This window comes from Perca fluviatilis, chromosome 21, assembly GCF_010015445.1.
Source record: "Perca fluviatilis chromosome 21, GENO_Pfluv_1.0, whole genome shotgun sequence".
NCBI lineage: Eukaryota > Metazoa > Chordata > Actinopteri > Perciformes > Percidae > Perca > Perca fluviatilis.
This window is the reverse complement of record NC_053132.1, coordinates 5,326,981-5,344,653: the sequence shown is the minus strand read 5'-3', so window position 1 is coordinate 5,344,653 and position 17,673 is coordinate 5,326,981. Positions and strand designations below refer to the sequence as shown.

The 17,673-nt window shown below is 40.6% G+C and overlaps 1 protein-coding gene and 1 pseudogene across 1 annotated transcript in view; one reads left to right on the top strand and one right to left on the bottom strand.

Moving 5' to 3' along the window:
• The window catches only part of LOC120551489 (SRC kinase signaling inhibitor 1-like), a 157,551-nt gene that overhangs the window by 87,300 nt on the left and 52,578 nt on the right, over positions 1 to 17,673 (top strand). Inside the window, 1 exon segment of the mRNA XM_039788955.1 lies at positions 13,195 to 13,221. Coding sequence (XP_039644889.1) covers positions 13,195 to 13,221 — 27 coding nt within the window.
• Positions 8,055 to 9,616, bottom strand: LOC120551488 (annotated as a pseudogene).

The following is a 17,673-nucleotide window of genomic DNA, read 5'->3' as shown; positions in this document are numbered from 1 at the left end:
ATGTGCGCTTTGGGATTTCAGCTCAAGTGATTGAGAAATATTGCAGGCAGTAATCACTGAGTCACGGTGCATAGGGGGCCTGTTTGTGTTGGATGAGACAGGTTTTATGTTCCAAAAAAAAATGTCTGCTTGTTGGTGCATTAAATTATTTTTGTGGAGTGACTTGGCGGCCGATGTGGCCATTTTCAATTTAAGGTGAATAAACCAAGCGAGTGGGTGATTAGACAGTGCACAGCTCTGTGTGAACGGCAAGATATATAACGGATTATAACACAATGGGTGCTTGACTTCACAATTATCAGCTGTTTGTTTCTGTCACAATGATTCTGTGAGAGAGGTGATAATAGTAATGCCTCTTTCCCAGTTGTCAACTTGTAATTATGAAGCCGCCACATGGAGGTCCTTCAGAGTTAAAAACAGGAAGTCAGCCGGAGGTCATAGAGGTTGTCAGAGCTGTATCTGGACACATGATCATTGACGAGGAGAAGGCGGAAAGTGGTGAGAAATTAATGCAAGTAGTAATGATGCTAATTTCGTTTAGATGGCCGACTCTCGTTAACCGAATATTAACCGTGAACCGGCAGGCGACTAAGTCCCAGTTTACCAATCCTGGACGTGTTCAGCTTCCGCGGACAGCTCAGTATAATAAGACCAGCTTTGCCCAGACTTGTACCGGTCGCGCAGCCACCATGTTGCGTGCGTTGTCATGGACACATGCAGTTTGAGTCATTTTTTATGAAAAAAGTAAAAGTTCTCTTATCCAAGCTTCTTAAATGTGAATAATTTCTAGTTATACATGATACAGACAAAACACCACAGTGAATTTCAGCCTGCATGCACATTTAAAAAAAAAAATATATATTTGAATCCCAAAATTGAAAAAACCTGCCTATCGAACGAATATTTGAATACTCGGATCCAGCCCTAGAAACAACTAATCGATTAATCAAGAAACTAATCAACAGATTCAACCACAATGAAAATAATCCTTAGTTGCAGCCCTAAACCAATGTCACAGAAGATCGTGTGGAGTGGAACAGAACGGTACATCGGTCAAGTCAATGTCACTGGCACATGCCGCTGCCAGAGTCCAAAAATTTGCCAAATCAACTCTGACTAGCGATGGCCAATCAATATCGGGCATGAGAGTCTGTTTTTTTTTCAAGGTGCATTCACAAGTTGTTGTGGTCTTGTAACTGTAGTAAAATCAGATCAGATATATACATACATAAGCTTAATGTAAGACCCATACAGTATAGTCCTTGTTGTTTCACATAGCAACAGGGATTTTGGTAAACGTAACATGCAGATTGCGGAAGGGGAGGAGAATTCTGTCTGAAATCGGCAGCCAATGGCAGGTCGATATGCTCAGTCGACATCCTGCGAGTCAGACTAAATCAGGTATGATTGTGCTGTTTTGGTCAGCGGGATTGGATTGAGGCCGACAAACCACAAAGAGCTCTGAAATCTGGGTCACAGCAGCCCACAGGCCTGTTGGTCTTTCTTTATTCACAAACCCTCTTCTTCTATTCTTCAACTCCCTTTTCAAAAGTTGCGACTGAGATTTCAGGAGTGAAAATATTTGAGGATCCAGGCAGCTCCCAGAACAGCTGCTCAAACATGAATTAATTTCCACCTACACCTTAGTTTAATTATTAAGGGAATACCTTTTTTTTTCTCCCAAAAGCTCTCAGCATATGTGCTGCAATTTTAGACTCTCAGACAACATTGACTCACCTGTGCTTTTGAATTTGAAGTCACAGTTAAGTCCCTCAGAAGTCGGTATGTGAATTAATGCAGTGACAGTAAAATTGTTGCAGATGGTTTGTTGTGACAGTTATTTGTCGATTTGTAGACTTCTTCTTCTTCTTTGTGTTGTACATGGCAACCAAAGAGGTGCTGAGAGGGAAAAAGGCAGCTAACAAATAACAGAATTGGCTTTATTGGACAATTTTGTGAACACAGACATGGAACAGTTTGTATTTTAGGTCTGTCCTCGACAGATCTGTAAGACTGAGTTTGAGTCATGCAAAAGCTCCACTTTAAATCTTGTGTTTTCCAGAAATGTGCTCTTAAGTTTCTTAAAAATAAATCATTCGGCATGAAAAACCTAAAAAAGTGACAAAAACGACTGATTAGTGAACTAATCAACTAAGAGGTGGCAGCCCTAGTGTATTTAAACTTGAAAAATATGTAATTTACAGGTACAAAACAGGGTTATTGCACGCCGATGGTTCATGAGAATTACTAAAATGGAAGGAGCATGTCCTACGATTTTCTCGACAACCATTCATTCGGTCGACTTCACGCTTGGCGGCTGTATTGCTGAGGACCCAAGGAAGTGCAGTGTCGAGTGCGAAGTTGTGTTGAGCAGTCTGGACAACTGAAGAAAACACTAGTTATTTAAAAATTGAACACAAATCACTCTAAGTGTGTTTGGTAGTGCTTTAAGGTGGTTAAGCTGGCAATAGTTAGAATGGGTGTTTTCTTTCAACATTTTGAATTTGATTTGATAAATGCTTTCATTCGCAATTTAAAAAAAAAAAAAAAAAAGTCTTGAAGAACTAGTTTTAAATGGGATGAGTCAGAAGTTTATTTGTGTAATGATGTATTTGCAATTCTGTAATCGTCCCCTGCAATGAAAGTAGTTAGAGAAGTTAAACTCCTTTCTAGGGCTGAAATGATTCCTCGAGTAACTTGAATAATTTGATTGCTAAATGTCATCGATGCAGAATCCTTTGCCTCGAAGCTTCGTTTAAACGATGTAACCAACGTTGTATACCGCTGTGTTTCCCCTCGGATGATTATTACTCTCGCACAACGGGCTGACGCTGCTGTAGACACATGCCGTGTAGACTGACAGCGCGGATTACAAAATGAAGGAAGAGAGCGCAAATAGTGAGGGGCTAAGAGAAGAGACAGCCAGAGATAAATAAGAAAGTTTGGTTCAGTCAGTCATTTTAAGCTGCAAAAAAATGAAAACTCTGTGCGGACAAGTTCCACAAGGTAACATTAACGTCTGCATGCAGTCTCTCGTCCAGCGTTTTACACAGCTACAGCATGCTACTCTGCAAATCGAGACTTTTTAGAAAACGAGCAAAAAACGAAAGGTGTCGGTAAACTTAGCTGCTGGCGGAGACAAACCAGCCCCTCTCTCTTTACCAGCGACTCCTGCACATGGCTACTCAATATGCCCGTGAATGACATCATCGGACCTTGCCGATGATGTCTGCATTCTTCATTCTTTCTACTCAGATCAGCCTTCGGAAATGTGTCCCCCAGAACAGTATAGTTGAATAGCTGCTGTAAGCTTTGTACAGTGACATTAACCTGGAATTAGTGAACAGCTTTTTTGTATATTCAGTGTAAAGAGCCAGAGGCATGGAAGGAGAAGGGGGGTGAAAAAGATTTACATTTGGGCCACCAAAATTGTACTTTGGCCACCTAATTACGGGGCTGGGTGGCCCATGCGTCTATTCCTGTTACTGTATGCAATTTAAGAAATTAAATTGTTGTTTTTTCTAAAAATGAAAACTTTCTTTTGTATATTTACTATTGCTATTTACTGTAAAGCAAAAGTATTTCTTATCCGATTACTCGACTAATCGATGGAATAATCGGTAGAATACTCGATTGCTAATCGATAGCTGCAGCCCTGCTCCTTTCACTCATCTGTCAAAAAGCAATAATGCTTCTCTTTTCTCTGCTGCAACATTGTGCAGCTTCTTTGTTTGTTCCTTCGACCTTTATGTTTCATTATGTGTCAAATGTGATATCAGCCTCGGCTACAAGTCAAATTGGCTATGATGAGGTCCATTCATCAGTTCCATTCATCATTCGATTACTGTTGACTTGACCTCTTAACAGACGCCTGCGTTCATCCAAATACTGTGAAGAGGCATCTGTTGTTGAGCAACAATACACTGCAATCAACAGCCTGCAAGGTGTGTTCACACCTAAAGTTAAGACCATATTGGTGCCCGAATATTCGGTGCATCCCTAATTTAAGTCAAATAAATAACGATGTTCGGATTGGAGAAGATCTGGGCATTTTTTAACTGATCGGGGATCAGCAGTCACCCCGAACACCCTACTCCGATCATTTTCTTCAGTAAACTCTACACCTTTCTAAGTAGAAATATGTGAGTTTTACAAAAGTGCTACCTGCACTAAGTTAAATCTATTAAGCTGAAGATATCTTTTAGTTACTTTGTTTACTTGGTTATTTTTGTAAAACAAAAAAAAACTGTGTGCAGCTCTATTATATATGCAAATACAAGTATCGAATTGGTACTCGGTATCGGCAGATATTCAATATTTTTAAGATCTGATCGGGACATAACCAGAAATAATATGTATAAAAGCGTTCATTTTGACACAAATAAGAGCAGCCAGTTCCAAGCGTCCCATCCTCGTCCAGAAGCTATGTGATCTGAAATAACAGGAAATTAAAATCTGCAACCAAGATCACAGGTTTCCGTGACGTTAGCATGTAGCTACATGTAGCAGTGTGATTACTGTTAAAGAGTATAGCAGTGAAAATTGGGGAGAAATAATTAAAGGGTACTTACTGTTTTTTTCAACCCTATTTTCCTACGTTTTTGTGTCTAAGTGACTGATGGGAACAACAATCTTTGACATTGGTCCAGTATTAAATGAGATGGCTGCAGTCGGCAGCGGAGAAACAAGCTACAATGTAGGTTAATGGGACAATTGTCCAGCTTGTATTTACCTTCACAAAAGTGCTCGTTTTGCCGCTAACAGGCTCAGATTAATATTCTAAGTGTCTGACAACATTATGGAAAGGATCTCTAAGGAGTTCGAGCTTTCTGTTAAAGAGTAAGATCCTTTTTTTAAACATAAAAACATCTGCGAAATCGCGTTCGCTAAACCCACCAGACTCCATGTACATAAACAGTAATTTTAGAATCGTAAAATACACTTCATTCAAAGTCAATAGAAACTAAATAAAACGATGAACCATTTTCCCAACCATCACATCTCTAGTTTTGCTTGAAATGAACACATAGCTCACCGATTTACATGTGAAAATATGTTGGCTCTATACACCCTAAAAGTACTGTTTTTTTAAATGGAGTCTGGTGGGTTTAGCGCTAGCGACTTTAGAGCTGTTTCTGGTTAAACAAAAAAGGTCTCAAAGGGGTTTTAAAGGTCCATCTCTGAAGGGATCCTTTCCATAATGTTGTCAGACACTTAGAAATATTAATCTGAGTAAGTCTGTGGCAAAACGAGCACTTTTGTGAAGTTAAATACAAGCTGGCCCTGTTAACTTACATTGTAGCTTGTTTCTCCGCTGCCGACTGCAGCGATCTCGCTAAAATACTGGACCGATGTCAAAGATTGTTGTTCCCATCAGTCACTTAGACACAAAAACATAGGAAAATAGGGTCCAGGTTGAAAAAAACGGTAGTTACCCTTTAACAACATCGGCAACCAAGAGTGTATGTAAAATATAAACACTGCAGTATTGTCTGTTGAATTATCTTTACAGGTGTTTGAGATTTCCTGCTAAATAAAGACATTAACCTCCGTGGGAGAGGAAACTAATATTTGAGATAAGAGTTATTGTTATTATTATAATATTATTAAAACAGCCACACAAGGTCACTTGCATAATGTCACACTACTTGCATTAGGTGCTGAAAGAGTTCATTGATTTGTTGAATTCATTCCTTATTGTGTACCACTATTTAACAGCTGTATTTCATACTTTGCATCCATTTTCAGACATGACTAGTCTGGTGTGTCCCTTCTATATTTGCCTTCATGACTTAAGGCTTTGTGTATTTTTTCCCTGTTAAAACTTTCTGACAGAGTTTGTGTTTGTCTGAGATGTAAGAATAATTTATTCATTCCTGTGATGTTAAAGCGCTCTGGTTGTGTTAGGTTGGAAAAAAGTGTGTGTGTGTGTGTGTGTGTGTGTGTGTGTGTGTGTGTGTGTGTTAGGGTTGGAAAAAGTGTGTGTGTGTGTGTGTGTGTTAGGTTGGAAAAAAGTGTGTGTGTGTGTGTGTGTGTGTGTGTGTGTGTGTGTGTGTGTGTGTGTGTGTGTGTGTTAGAGCTGTCAGTCTTCCTCTATAATACCGAATTTAATTTATTTGTTTGAATACTCAAATAATATTTGAATATTTAATGCTCATATAAATAAATATATAAATATGTACTACATTACCCAGGCTTATGCATTGTCGATGCCACTATAAGCATGTGGTTGTTGTTACACGTTCTGTCCACTAGAGGGACTTGTAACACCAGCCTGGCCTTGAAGGGGACCTACGTCACGGCTCATTGCATTTCTGGCACTCTCTGTTTACATTATATTCCACCACACACACAGCGACAAACACATATCAACAGAGACCTTTGTAATGAAATATTATCTAACAAGTGTAGTGAAGCGGCTCTGTTGTAAAAGCTAACGGTGCTCGGTTAGCACAATGACATCACGCTACAAAGCACAGCTGAAACGATTTGTCATAAACCAAGTAACAATAGTGTTAGCCACGATGCTAACGGCATTGATAACTAAGCCAAACGGTGCTGTCACTGCTATTTTTGTGATTTAAAAGCAACCTGTTTCTTGCAGATTGTCACGTTACTGAGAATCCAGCTGTTAGAAGTTAAAATATGAAGTTGAAGCTAACTCTGACAGCTGTAGGACAGCTAACATTAACTTTAGCTTTCTCCATGAAGCTCCCAGCTAAGCTCCTATAACTCGGAAACCAGAACGAGCTAACTATTGATAACATAAGCATTTTGGCATTTTTTTTTTAACTTTGTGGCGAACACAGGCTCAACACACCTGTATATCTTTATTTCAGGTATCTTCACTTGTAACAAGAACTACATTTCAAAGACACTGAAAATCTGAACCAAAACCTTTGACAGAAAAAAAGAAATACACTTGGTCATTTTCAATTTAAGGCTAGCATAAAATAAAAAAGATTTCCTCTCAACATTTTATCTGCAAGCAAAAGATGCATTCATTTTTATTCAATATGGCATCGGCTAGGTTTATGACATCACATCACCAAATGAATCCGTAAAACCTTGCTGGCGTTTCAGATGTACACGTTAGAGCAGTATTAAATGAACCTCCCACTGCCAAGAACTGTGTCACTAATGCACTAAAAACATCCAGAGTGTAGGTTGTAAGGATGTGACTGGACCAATAATGGCCTTTTTCATTCAAAATCCAAAATGTGTGATCGTTCTAAATATCTACAATCATAGCTGAGCTTTCTCAAAACTGTGGGACGTAAAATCTTCATTTTAGTCATTTACAATGACTAAGTGATAAAGCAGCTGGATGACTTCAATGTGGGTTAAAGTAAGTGCTGGGAACAGCCTCCACTTGGTATTATTAAGAGTTGGAGTCAAATTTGCTGTTACTCGGCTCACAATTTGGGGAAATTTAAGGTGGCATTAAGCAGTGCATTAGGAGACCTGTGGCTCCACGGTAAAATATATTCAAACTTTTCAAAAGGCAAAAAAGTGAAAAGCTGAAAATTTAAATTAGAGTCATAAATGCCAGAGTAACTGGCTGAATGTCCCGCAAAATGAATTGAAATCCAAATTTGCAGTGCAGTCTTCCTTCACGCAGCAACCCACAATCGTGGCATAGGACAGAAAAAAAGACCAATCACGTTCGCAAGACCTCAGGCCAATGTCTTGTGTGAAATGAGGTTTTGAGCAAATTTGGCAATGGTAAAAATGAATGAATCTTGCACTCCTTTTGGTTAACCTTCTAAGTTATATAATTAAGTACATTTGTTGAAGTTTAAAATGTCCTTTCTAATAATGCTGGTTGTATCAGCACTTTAAAAAAGGACCACACTGGCAATATTTTATACTGTAACTGTACGCTCTGATACTTCAGCCAATCACAATATTCAACGAGGCTGCGTTGTATAATCCTATGGGTGACAAAAGGATACTGTCTTCTTTGGCAGTAGTTACAGCCATAGAAAAAAAATGCGTTCAACTATTTTATTTTTATTTTCAAATTTTTTTGGGCAAGTCACGGTCCCAGGTAGTAAAACAGTTTAACTAATGCTGAGCTGAGCAAAGACCATCAATTTGATGTCATGTGGTATTTCAGACCCCTCAGTTCCAGAGGCCAGTTTGAAAGTGACATTTTTATTGCCTTGGGGTTCATCAACTATTTTCTGCAAATTTGCAGCAACTATTACTAAGTCCCTCCTGTCCACCAGACCTGCTGACACCAGCTCCTGGGACACACCATCTGCTGTGTCTCTCCCTGGCATAAATTCAAAGCGGATGTCATTTAGCTCCTTTTTTGAATTTCTTAACCTTAATACCAAACTAATGGGAGCCTTGACATCTCCTGAGGCAGCTAGAGTCTGTGTGGTGGGAGCAGCAGCAGCGGGTACGCCTGGTGTGGGAGATGTAGCCTGCGCAGTGGGTGGAGTGCTGACTGGTGTGGTTCTGCCTGACCTGCGGCCGTCGGCTGGAGTGGACTGCTTAAAGGCTCAGGGGTCTGGAAAACCTCCGAATTCTGTGATCTGTATTTCACTCTTGGTGACCTTAAGGCAGCAACAGCTGCTTTGCCCTCATCGTCACTCCATTCCCATTCGCCATCCTCCATTTTATGCAGCCGACCACTTGAACCTGGCACTCGACGTACCCTTTTCGATCTCTCTGTTATTGTGGGCGCCCTGTAGACCAACCTCTCCTGTAAATACTCATGGGTCTTTGCTTTCTGAAAGAATTGATGCTTCAACAACTCTGAGGACGTCGGCCTTTTCTCTGGCTCCTTCTGTAGACACAGGGAGATCATCTCCCTGAAGGATTTGCCATATTTCTTTACCATGTCCTTGTCTGTGATGCCGGTCTCCAGGGACGGGGGATCATTCTGCAGCGTCAGCATCAAGACCTTCATTGGCGGGTATTTGTGATAAGGTGCGGCCCCTGTGGCAAGCTGTGGCTTGCCACAGGGGCTGTGATCCCAAAAACTCCAAATATCTGCTTTGAAATCATATCCCCTTACCTGCTCCATGACCTCTGGGGCCATCCAGCATGGCATTCCCACAAACCTCTTGCGCACTTTATTTCGAGTGATGTCACCACCTGTGGCTAGAAAGGCACTGACACCAAAGTCTGCAATTTGCCCTGAACCGTCATCCCCGAGGACAGTGTTTCCAGTCTTTAGATCTCTGTGGATCAGTCCGTTCTTGTGTAGGTACCCCAGGCCTTCGAGCACTTCTTTCAACACTGTGGCTATGCTGGCCTCGTCCAGGACGCCTGTCTTGTGTTCGCCTCGTGAGATGAAATCCTTGATCACGTCCAGCACGGAGACACCAACAGCTTCATGACCAGCCACACCTCATCCTTTACAACAAATGAGGTGTAGTAAGACACAATGTTGGGGTGGTGACACTGGCTCATGGCCTGAATCTCTTTTCAGGGGTTCGGTCTGGCACTCCTCGAGGTTGATACGTTTGATGGCCACCTTCTCCTTGCATGGTAAACAGTAGGCTGCTTGAACCACTTCTGTGGCACCAATCCTAATCACGTAGAGTAGCTCATAATGATCTTTATTGATGGACCAGGTTTGAGAGCTCAGGTCCTCCGACATGGCTGAGGAGTCTGCTGAGGCCGTGCCATCTGTAGAAAGATGGTGAATTCAAAGACTGTGAGTAAAAACAAGTCAAAGTAATCCAAACAGGACCAACAAGGGCGACACGTCCCCTTCTTTGCGAATCCTGCAGCACTCCTGTCATTCCCAAAGTTTGACACAAACGTAGCAGCCCTGCCTACCACATTCCTACTGAGCAAATGTGGACCTTCCCGGTGGACATATTGAGTGTGGGACTTGCTCCAGAATCCACTTTAGTCAGTAAAGAGACAATTATTATTGGCACTGGTTGGCTGAGCTAGACAGTGTCATACATACACCAACTGTTTAAAACGTTAGCTACGCAAAGCCTTTAACTATAATTGGGTGTCTGCATTTACTAATTACATAAACAGAGTCTGCCCGGTGGAGGTTGATTTTAAAGTCATGTTAAAGCCCATCCTTCTCCGATTTCCAGCCGCAGCCTGTCACTCCCCCCTGTACTAACGTTACTCGGTATGTAAGTATGGCTTATCGTTCATCAGACGTGACATGAGAAGAGGGAGATTAGCTAACGTTAGCTAACATATTTATAAAAAAAAATCACATTCGAATAGTAATTTCAGCATTCGAATAGTATTGATTTTTGTACTATTCGAATTATATTCGACTTTTGGAATTCGTTCCAACTGTGTGTGTGTGTGTGTGTGTGTGTGTGTGTGTGTTTTCTTACTTGACATACATGTACAAAATATCCAGTGTTAGCTTCTTATGACCTGGCAGTGGTTACAGTTTCAAAAGGAATAGAAACTGGGGCAAATACTTGATTAGTTTCCAGTGTTTTAGTTTCTGCTGAAACCACAAACAGGTTTTGCACCTGTGACACAAGAGACTTTGCAGATTTAATTACATTAACTTCCTCCACAATCTGGTTGGAAGCCTCCCTTCCTTCCAACAAGAGCATATTGTACTTGCATCTCTGCTTTAAATAAAGGACTGTAACTTTGTTCTACAACCCACTGCAAAAATGTCAACGTGTTCGTCGGTTTTCAAAACTTCTTTCTCAGTAACCCTTCCAGAAAGAGGGGAAACCACTAAACATGCTTTGTTATTTTAGGTTGGTAAGCTTATAACCAGTGTTTCACACCTACTGGAGCTGCAATAGGCTCCTCAACAGAAAATGGATAGTAATATACACGTTACGTGTGTGAGCATAAATTACAGACATAGAGATGCAGCTCAGATAAAGACTTAAAAAAACGAATTACAGCTAAGAGCAGACAGATTTTGTTTTTTCTTACTTGACATACATGTACAAAATATCCAGTGTTAGCTTCTTATGACCTGGTAGACCATCCGCCCAGACCAAAGGGTTTCTGAGGTTTGCGAGCATTTTGAGAACAATCCGTGGTGGGTTACTCCCCCATATCTCTCTCTGGACCCCACAGCACTGAAGACAGAATGTGATGCTCTAAAACAGGGTGTAATATATGGGTTAAGGATGAGTTTGTTGTTGCTTTTCCACACCTACGTCCTTAAAGGCGAAGGAACCGATTCCTCCGAGGAAGTTTTGATGAATACATTATTGTTTGACACTTTAATGTATAAACACGGACCCAACCAATGGGTAAGTACAATAGAATAACTCATTCCCTGATTTGCACTGAAGAAAGCCCTGTGTCACCTCCTTGCCCTCATACCTTAAAGACTTTATTAAAACCATTCAAGCTGTACAACCCAGCAACAACAATCATTTGCTGGTCACTATAAATATTATGTCAACGTGTTTGTCGGTTTTCAAAAGTTCTTTCTCAAACCTTCGAGAAAGAGGGGAAACCACTCAACATGCACGTTATTTTATGTTGGCAAGCTTATAACCAGCGTTTCACACTTTATCTATAATACATAAAGACTCTAGTGTCACAGTAAATCGATGCCCATCTACAAAATCTGTCTGCTCTTAGCTGTAATTCGTTTTTTTAAGTCTTTATCTGAGCTGCATCTCTATGTCTGTAATTTATGCTCACACACGTAACGTGTATATTACTATCCATTTTCTGTTGAGGAGCCTATTGCAGCTCCAGTAGGTGTGAAACACTGGTTATAAGCTTACCAACCTAAAATAACAAAGCATGTTTAGTGGTTTCCCCTCTTTCTGGAAGGGTTACTGAGAAAGAAGTTTTGAAAACCGACGAACACGTTGACATTTTTGCAGTGGGTTGTAGAACAAAGTTACAGTCCTTTATTTAAAGCAGAGATGCAAGTACAATATGCTCTTGTTGGAAGGAAGGGAGGCTTCCAACCAGATTGTGGAGGAAGTTAATGTAATTAAATCTGCAAAGTCTCTTGTGTCGGTGCAAACCTGTTTTGTGGTTTCAGCAGAAACTAAAAACAAAATATCATAGCTGGAACGTACCTTAACTAATTCCCCTGTTCATCTACTGAATATGTTACATGTCAACAAGCTACCAAATACAAACCACCCTGCTCCATTAAATTACTCACCAGAGCACCAAATGTGGATTAATCCGCCGCTGAAAATAGTCCCCGACAAATGCACTTTCATCTTGTTTGTGTGACATTTGTTGCTTAATAACAAAAGTATAGAATATTGTCCTTAATCCTTTACTGTATGCACTTGTCAACTGAGCAATTAGAACAGAAAGATGGCCGAGATTGTCCAAAGTTGTCAGTTTATGCTTCGCTGTGATTGGTGCATTGAGGGAAATTAGGGGCATCGCTTAAAATCAGTCGACTGGAACCAACCAAACCGTGAAAAGCAGTCCCAAAACAGAATTACACAGTATGTGGAAAGGATTGTCCGCATTGGTTTGGCCATAAAGTATACAGTATGTCAGTGTATGAACATATGAATTATTATGCATCAACTGACTACCAAGGATGAGCACACATGCAGCCTCAGCGCTGCGTCGTAAGGAATCAGAAGGACGTTGAATGAATGTTGGTCTCTTCCCAAATAAAGTGAAAGTGGCAGCTTCTTAATCCAGTGTGTGCATTGCTTTAATCCTGTTTCTGGGTCCAAGCCAGACAACTCTGCATCTCGGGAGAGCGAGGGCTAGAATTTTGGAGCGGCATCATTAGTATGCGTGAAGTCACTGTAAACATTTGATTAATTGCTGAGAAGCAATTACAAGCAATTAAAGTCCTATTATGATGGCAGTGAAGGACAACGCAATTTAATCTGGCTATCATCACAATAATTAGCCCATCATTTTCCCACCAAGCCCAAAGTATAAAATAAATACGCCATGTATTGGTTTTGTTTGCTTCACTACAATTTGTGGTCATTTCATGCAAAGTGGGGGAGACATTTTCGTACCGCACTTGCTTCTTTTGAAATAATGCACCATTTAACCTTTATTAGTCACACTTTGTGGCACATATATTGACATGGGAGCTCAGTGACAAAGCATTTTCTCTCCGTTCTGGCTCTACCCAGCCCTGGATGTTTTATAGTCTTGGTGTTTTGCAGCTTTAACACATGAGTAAATGTCTCACGGTTGATCCTTTTCCCCCTCTTTTATCCTCCCTGTCCCTTTTCTGTCTCCTTTGCTCTTTGTTTTTCTTCCCCCCCCTAGCAACAACCAAACTACTGGAGCTTCAAGGTCAGTGCCAATACTGTGTTTGTGTTTCAGCGTAAATCTGTCCCTCTGTGTGGATTTGTCTCTAATAGGATAGCTTCTCATTGTGTCTTTGCATGCCTGCTTGCCTTCTCTCCATTGCATTCACATGTTGGCGCAAACTTATGTGTTTAACTCTCTCTTGTGCTGCATGCTGTGACATTTCTGTCTCGGCAAGAAACAGAATTCTTGACTTGAAATGGAGATTGATCGGTGGCTCAGGTGCTGTGTTTTAACTCAGCCCTGCACGTTAGATTTCTGTCCTTCTGTGTGAATGTGTGCTCTAGTTTAGCCAGAAAGCAGCAGGTTAGAGCTCAGAATTCTGCTCCTGCTTTCCAAAATTCTCTCTTTAAAGGTGTCCTATGGAGCTCATTATATCCTTTTTCCAGACCTGTGGATGGCTGCCCACACCTGTGATGGTTACACTGATTCAAATGGGTCTGTTGTTGTGCTCTGAGACTTTGACAGAACATTGTAGGCAGGATTAAGAACGGAAACGTCCTCTTTCTGTGCCTGGACCAGACAATAGCAACTCTTAAATCGGCATGTTTCTTTGATCAAAGTAAACAATATGAAGTTAACTGCTCGGACAAATCACCGCCGCAGTTTCAGGGCTTCAAACTTGACAGGACGGATGTTAGGGGTGGGAATCTAAATACTTCACAGACTTTTCTGCGTTTCACTTCCGTAACTTGTACGGTGTAGGCTGCAGTATGGCTTTTATTGACGGAAGAATAATAACAGTGAATTATAAAAAATCTTAGCCAAAACAATAGGACCCGCGTTGCCTTGCAAACGTGGTTCCCAGGCCCCCTCGGGCTTGGACCCCTAACAACACCCACCTTCCCAAACTGAAATTGGCTAACATAACCATGATGTCGGACTTAATTAGTTGAATCAAAATGCCCAAAAAAAAATCTGATTTTCTGCTTAAGTCCGGCAGGTCTTTTGGCCATGCTAGCGGCAAGCTCAGTCGATATTTTCTTCAGTCCACCACTTTGGTCCGGACTGGAATATCTGTTTATTTATTACCATGAAGAGGAGCGGATGAAACCTAATGACTTTGGTATTTTCCTGGCTATTCCTGTAGCGCCACCAGCAGGTCAAAGTTTTCACTTATCCTATGAAATATCTCTACATCTACCTGACTGATTGGCAAAAACTTCTGTACAGACATTCATGTTCCCCAGAGGGGGAATCCCAAAGACTTCAGTGATCCTCTGACATTTCCTTTAGCGCCACTATGTGTTTAACATTTGCGGTTTTCAGTGAAACGCCTCAACAACGGTTGGTTAGATTGCCATGAAATGTGCTACACACATTCACGTCCCCCTCAGGATGAATTGTGACCCCCTGACTTTTCATGTGGCATCATCATCGATTCGTGCCCCCAAATGCTGCATGTGTTTGCTGTAGCATGCACTTTTTCTTTTATTACAATTCAAGTGCAGCCTACTGTAGGTGAGAACTTAATGTGCCTCACTTGCAAGTTTGACTGCTTCCAGGCCTTGGGGGCAGTTACACCTGAGCTATTATTTGATTAGCTGGAGGAGAGCTTGTGAGCAGTCCCAAGTCTAGAAATGGAGACAGCTGTGAAAGTGCTGTGTATGAAAGATTATTCATGGCCTCTTATTTCTTGAGGTAACATTAATGTAAGATGTACTGTATCACAGCGTTTACCTAGTGACAGAAAATATGAGCAATGGGATTAATCGTCTTCAGGAGCCAAATTTAAGCCCACGCTGTTACCAAACACAGTTTGCCTCCAGGATTTTTTGAACCACTCGGTTGCCTCTGTAAGTGTGCCCACACCATCAAAATGAAACCTCATTTTCAGTTGGAGTCAGATATTTCCATTTTTTTTTTTTTTTACCAAGCACTGGCAACGCTGGGATGTAAATAGTGTGAAATGTGAAATGCAAAAGTTGATCTGAAAATGGAGCCATTAGCGGTTATCAGTCGCTGCCAGCTTCACGCTATCTCTCCTATTGGTCTGGTTTCAAGTTTCCAAACTGGGGAACTTGACTCCCATTATGTGCAAATAAGAATGCAGAGAGAAATTATGGAGAGAAATGACACCAGGCATGTTTGGACCAGAAGTGTGAATTTATGATCGTATAGCCAAAACTACTGGGGGAAAAAAGTGGCCTCGGTCATTGAAAGGAGCTTTTTAAAGTGAGAATTAAATCTTACAAGTTACTTAGAACAATCACACAGCAAACATGTTCTTCCACGTGCTGAAAGTATAATGAACTCATGATCTTGTGATTATGTGTATAAGGGTCAGTTCAACCAAATTATAAAAAAAGGAAAAGTGCAGAAAGGTTTGGATCAATACGGCCTATTCTTCTGAGATTTAGTGGGAACTACTTTTTGCCGTAGAAATAGTCCCACAGAAATGGTTGAATAATTGAGACAATTGCTGCTGCAGTGTTTTGAAAATGTGATTTTGGGGATATTGGGGTAGAGGAAGAAAATAAAAAAAAACCGAGCAAATAATAGAATAGATTTGATTTGTCATTGTGCTTAGAAAAATCTAAATCTGTTTAGCAGCAGTGTGCAAGTACAAGTAAATAAGTAAATAGTCACAAATTAAAGTGTATAAGTAAATAGCCACAAATTAAAGTAAATAAGTAATAGCAAATCAAAATGTAAGCAAATTATATACAACACAAGCAGTAAAATGAGATAAAGTGTCCTAAACAGTACAATGTATAAAATAATATCAAAATGATCTACGCGGTTAGATGGCATTAGAGAAGGTAATTTAGAAAAAATATGTCCAAAGTTAACATTGTAACAGTCTTGGAAGGCGAAATAAAACAGGCTGAAATCCAAATGTCAGTGTTTCCCTCTCAGCTTGACAAACTACTGCAGGACTCTGTAAAGATCAACACAATGCTTTAATGCATTATTAGTTCCAGCTCAGACTTACGTGAATACATTATGCTCATTGAGCAGAGCCTTCTGACCCCTTCCTTGGATATAGCCTGCGGGAGATTGTACTCCTATGCATATGCTAACCTAAGCACTTACAGCAGCTTACAGCATCTTAACCATAAAATTACTTGATATTCTGAAAGGCTCTTTGCATACCTATTGCTGATCCAGCGTATATAAACACCACTGAAGGATTTTCTGAAATGGAACAATAGAAAAGCTGCTGCTTAAGAATTGAATGCAGCCTAAATGTTACCTGTTTTACATTATGTACTCTTAATATATTATAAGGCTGATATTCTGTAGTTTTCTTGTTAACACATACCATAAAAACACTAAAACCACACACACACACACACACTGTAGTTTATACATAGCACCTCTCTTAACAAGGTTACAAAGTACCTCACAGATGCAAACAAGCATTTAAAAAAAAAAACACCCTAATGAAAGATATCAAGTATGAGTAAAGCCGGAGAAATACTTTTAATGAAAATGCTTTTTAATCACACGTTTGCGTAGACAACCGGCTCCGTTGTGAACAGAATTGTTCACCTACTTTCCTATTTACTGTGCGTGTTGGTGGAGGAGTCCACCAGAGGGCACACCAGAGAACTCAGATCATATAGATCGGGGGTGTCAAATATACGGCCCGCCAAAGGGTCCAATCAGACTTTGCAAAGTGTGAAAATGGCAGAGAGGTAATTAATTCCAATTCCAAATTTACCACTTGAATCTCAGAGAATATCCAAGTTTTTTTCTGTAAATTTACGACTTTACTCTTAGAAATTCTGAGTTTTTTTCTCTGAATATTACCCCTATATCCCGTGACCGTAACATTATTTATTTTTTCTAAAATGAGAACTTAGAACGCTGTCGTAGCAAAAGCAACTTGCATTTGCCAACATCAAGCTGACAAGAAACTCTGTGGCAGATAAAGTTTCTGATCTTTCTGGAGTGGTTTATTGGTCTGACCCACTTGAGATCAAATTAGGGTTATGTGGCCCATGAACTGAAATGAGTTTGACACCCCTGGTATACATCATGTGGATTTGCATGATGTTAACAAACATGGCAACACTCGAGGAGGTTACTACAGTATATTATTAATTTTCAAGGTGCCCTGCCACAAAAGAAAGAAGTAAAAGATGCCAATAGCAAGGCTCTCATTGGCTAGCTGTTAGCCAATCAGAGTCAAGCAGCTTAGCTCGTTGAATATTAATGCCAACTGGCACAAATCGAGCAGTCTTCCTGCAGGCTTTCTATACCGCGCTAGAATGGCTTGAAACAAGGTAACCAAGGCATTTTTCCCACAAAAAAATGTTACAGAGTCCATGGTAGAACTTCAGACATTACCACAAAGTAATGAAATACGTGTGGCAGGGCACCTTTAAGATCACGGCAGAAAAAGCAACAGCAGCGCCATCGTAGATGGTAGGCAGCCCCTAAGTCAAGCACGTCGTGACAATGACTGGTATCTTTCTCTTATAACTGCCC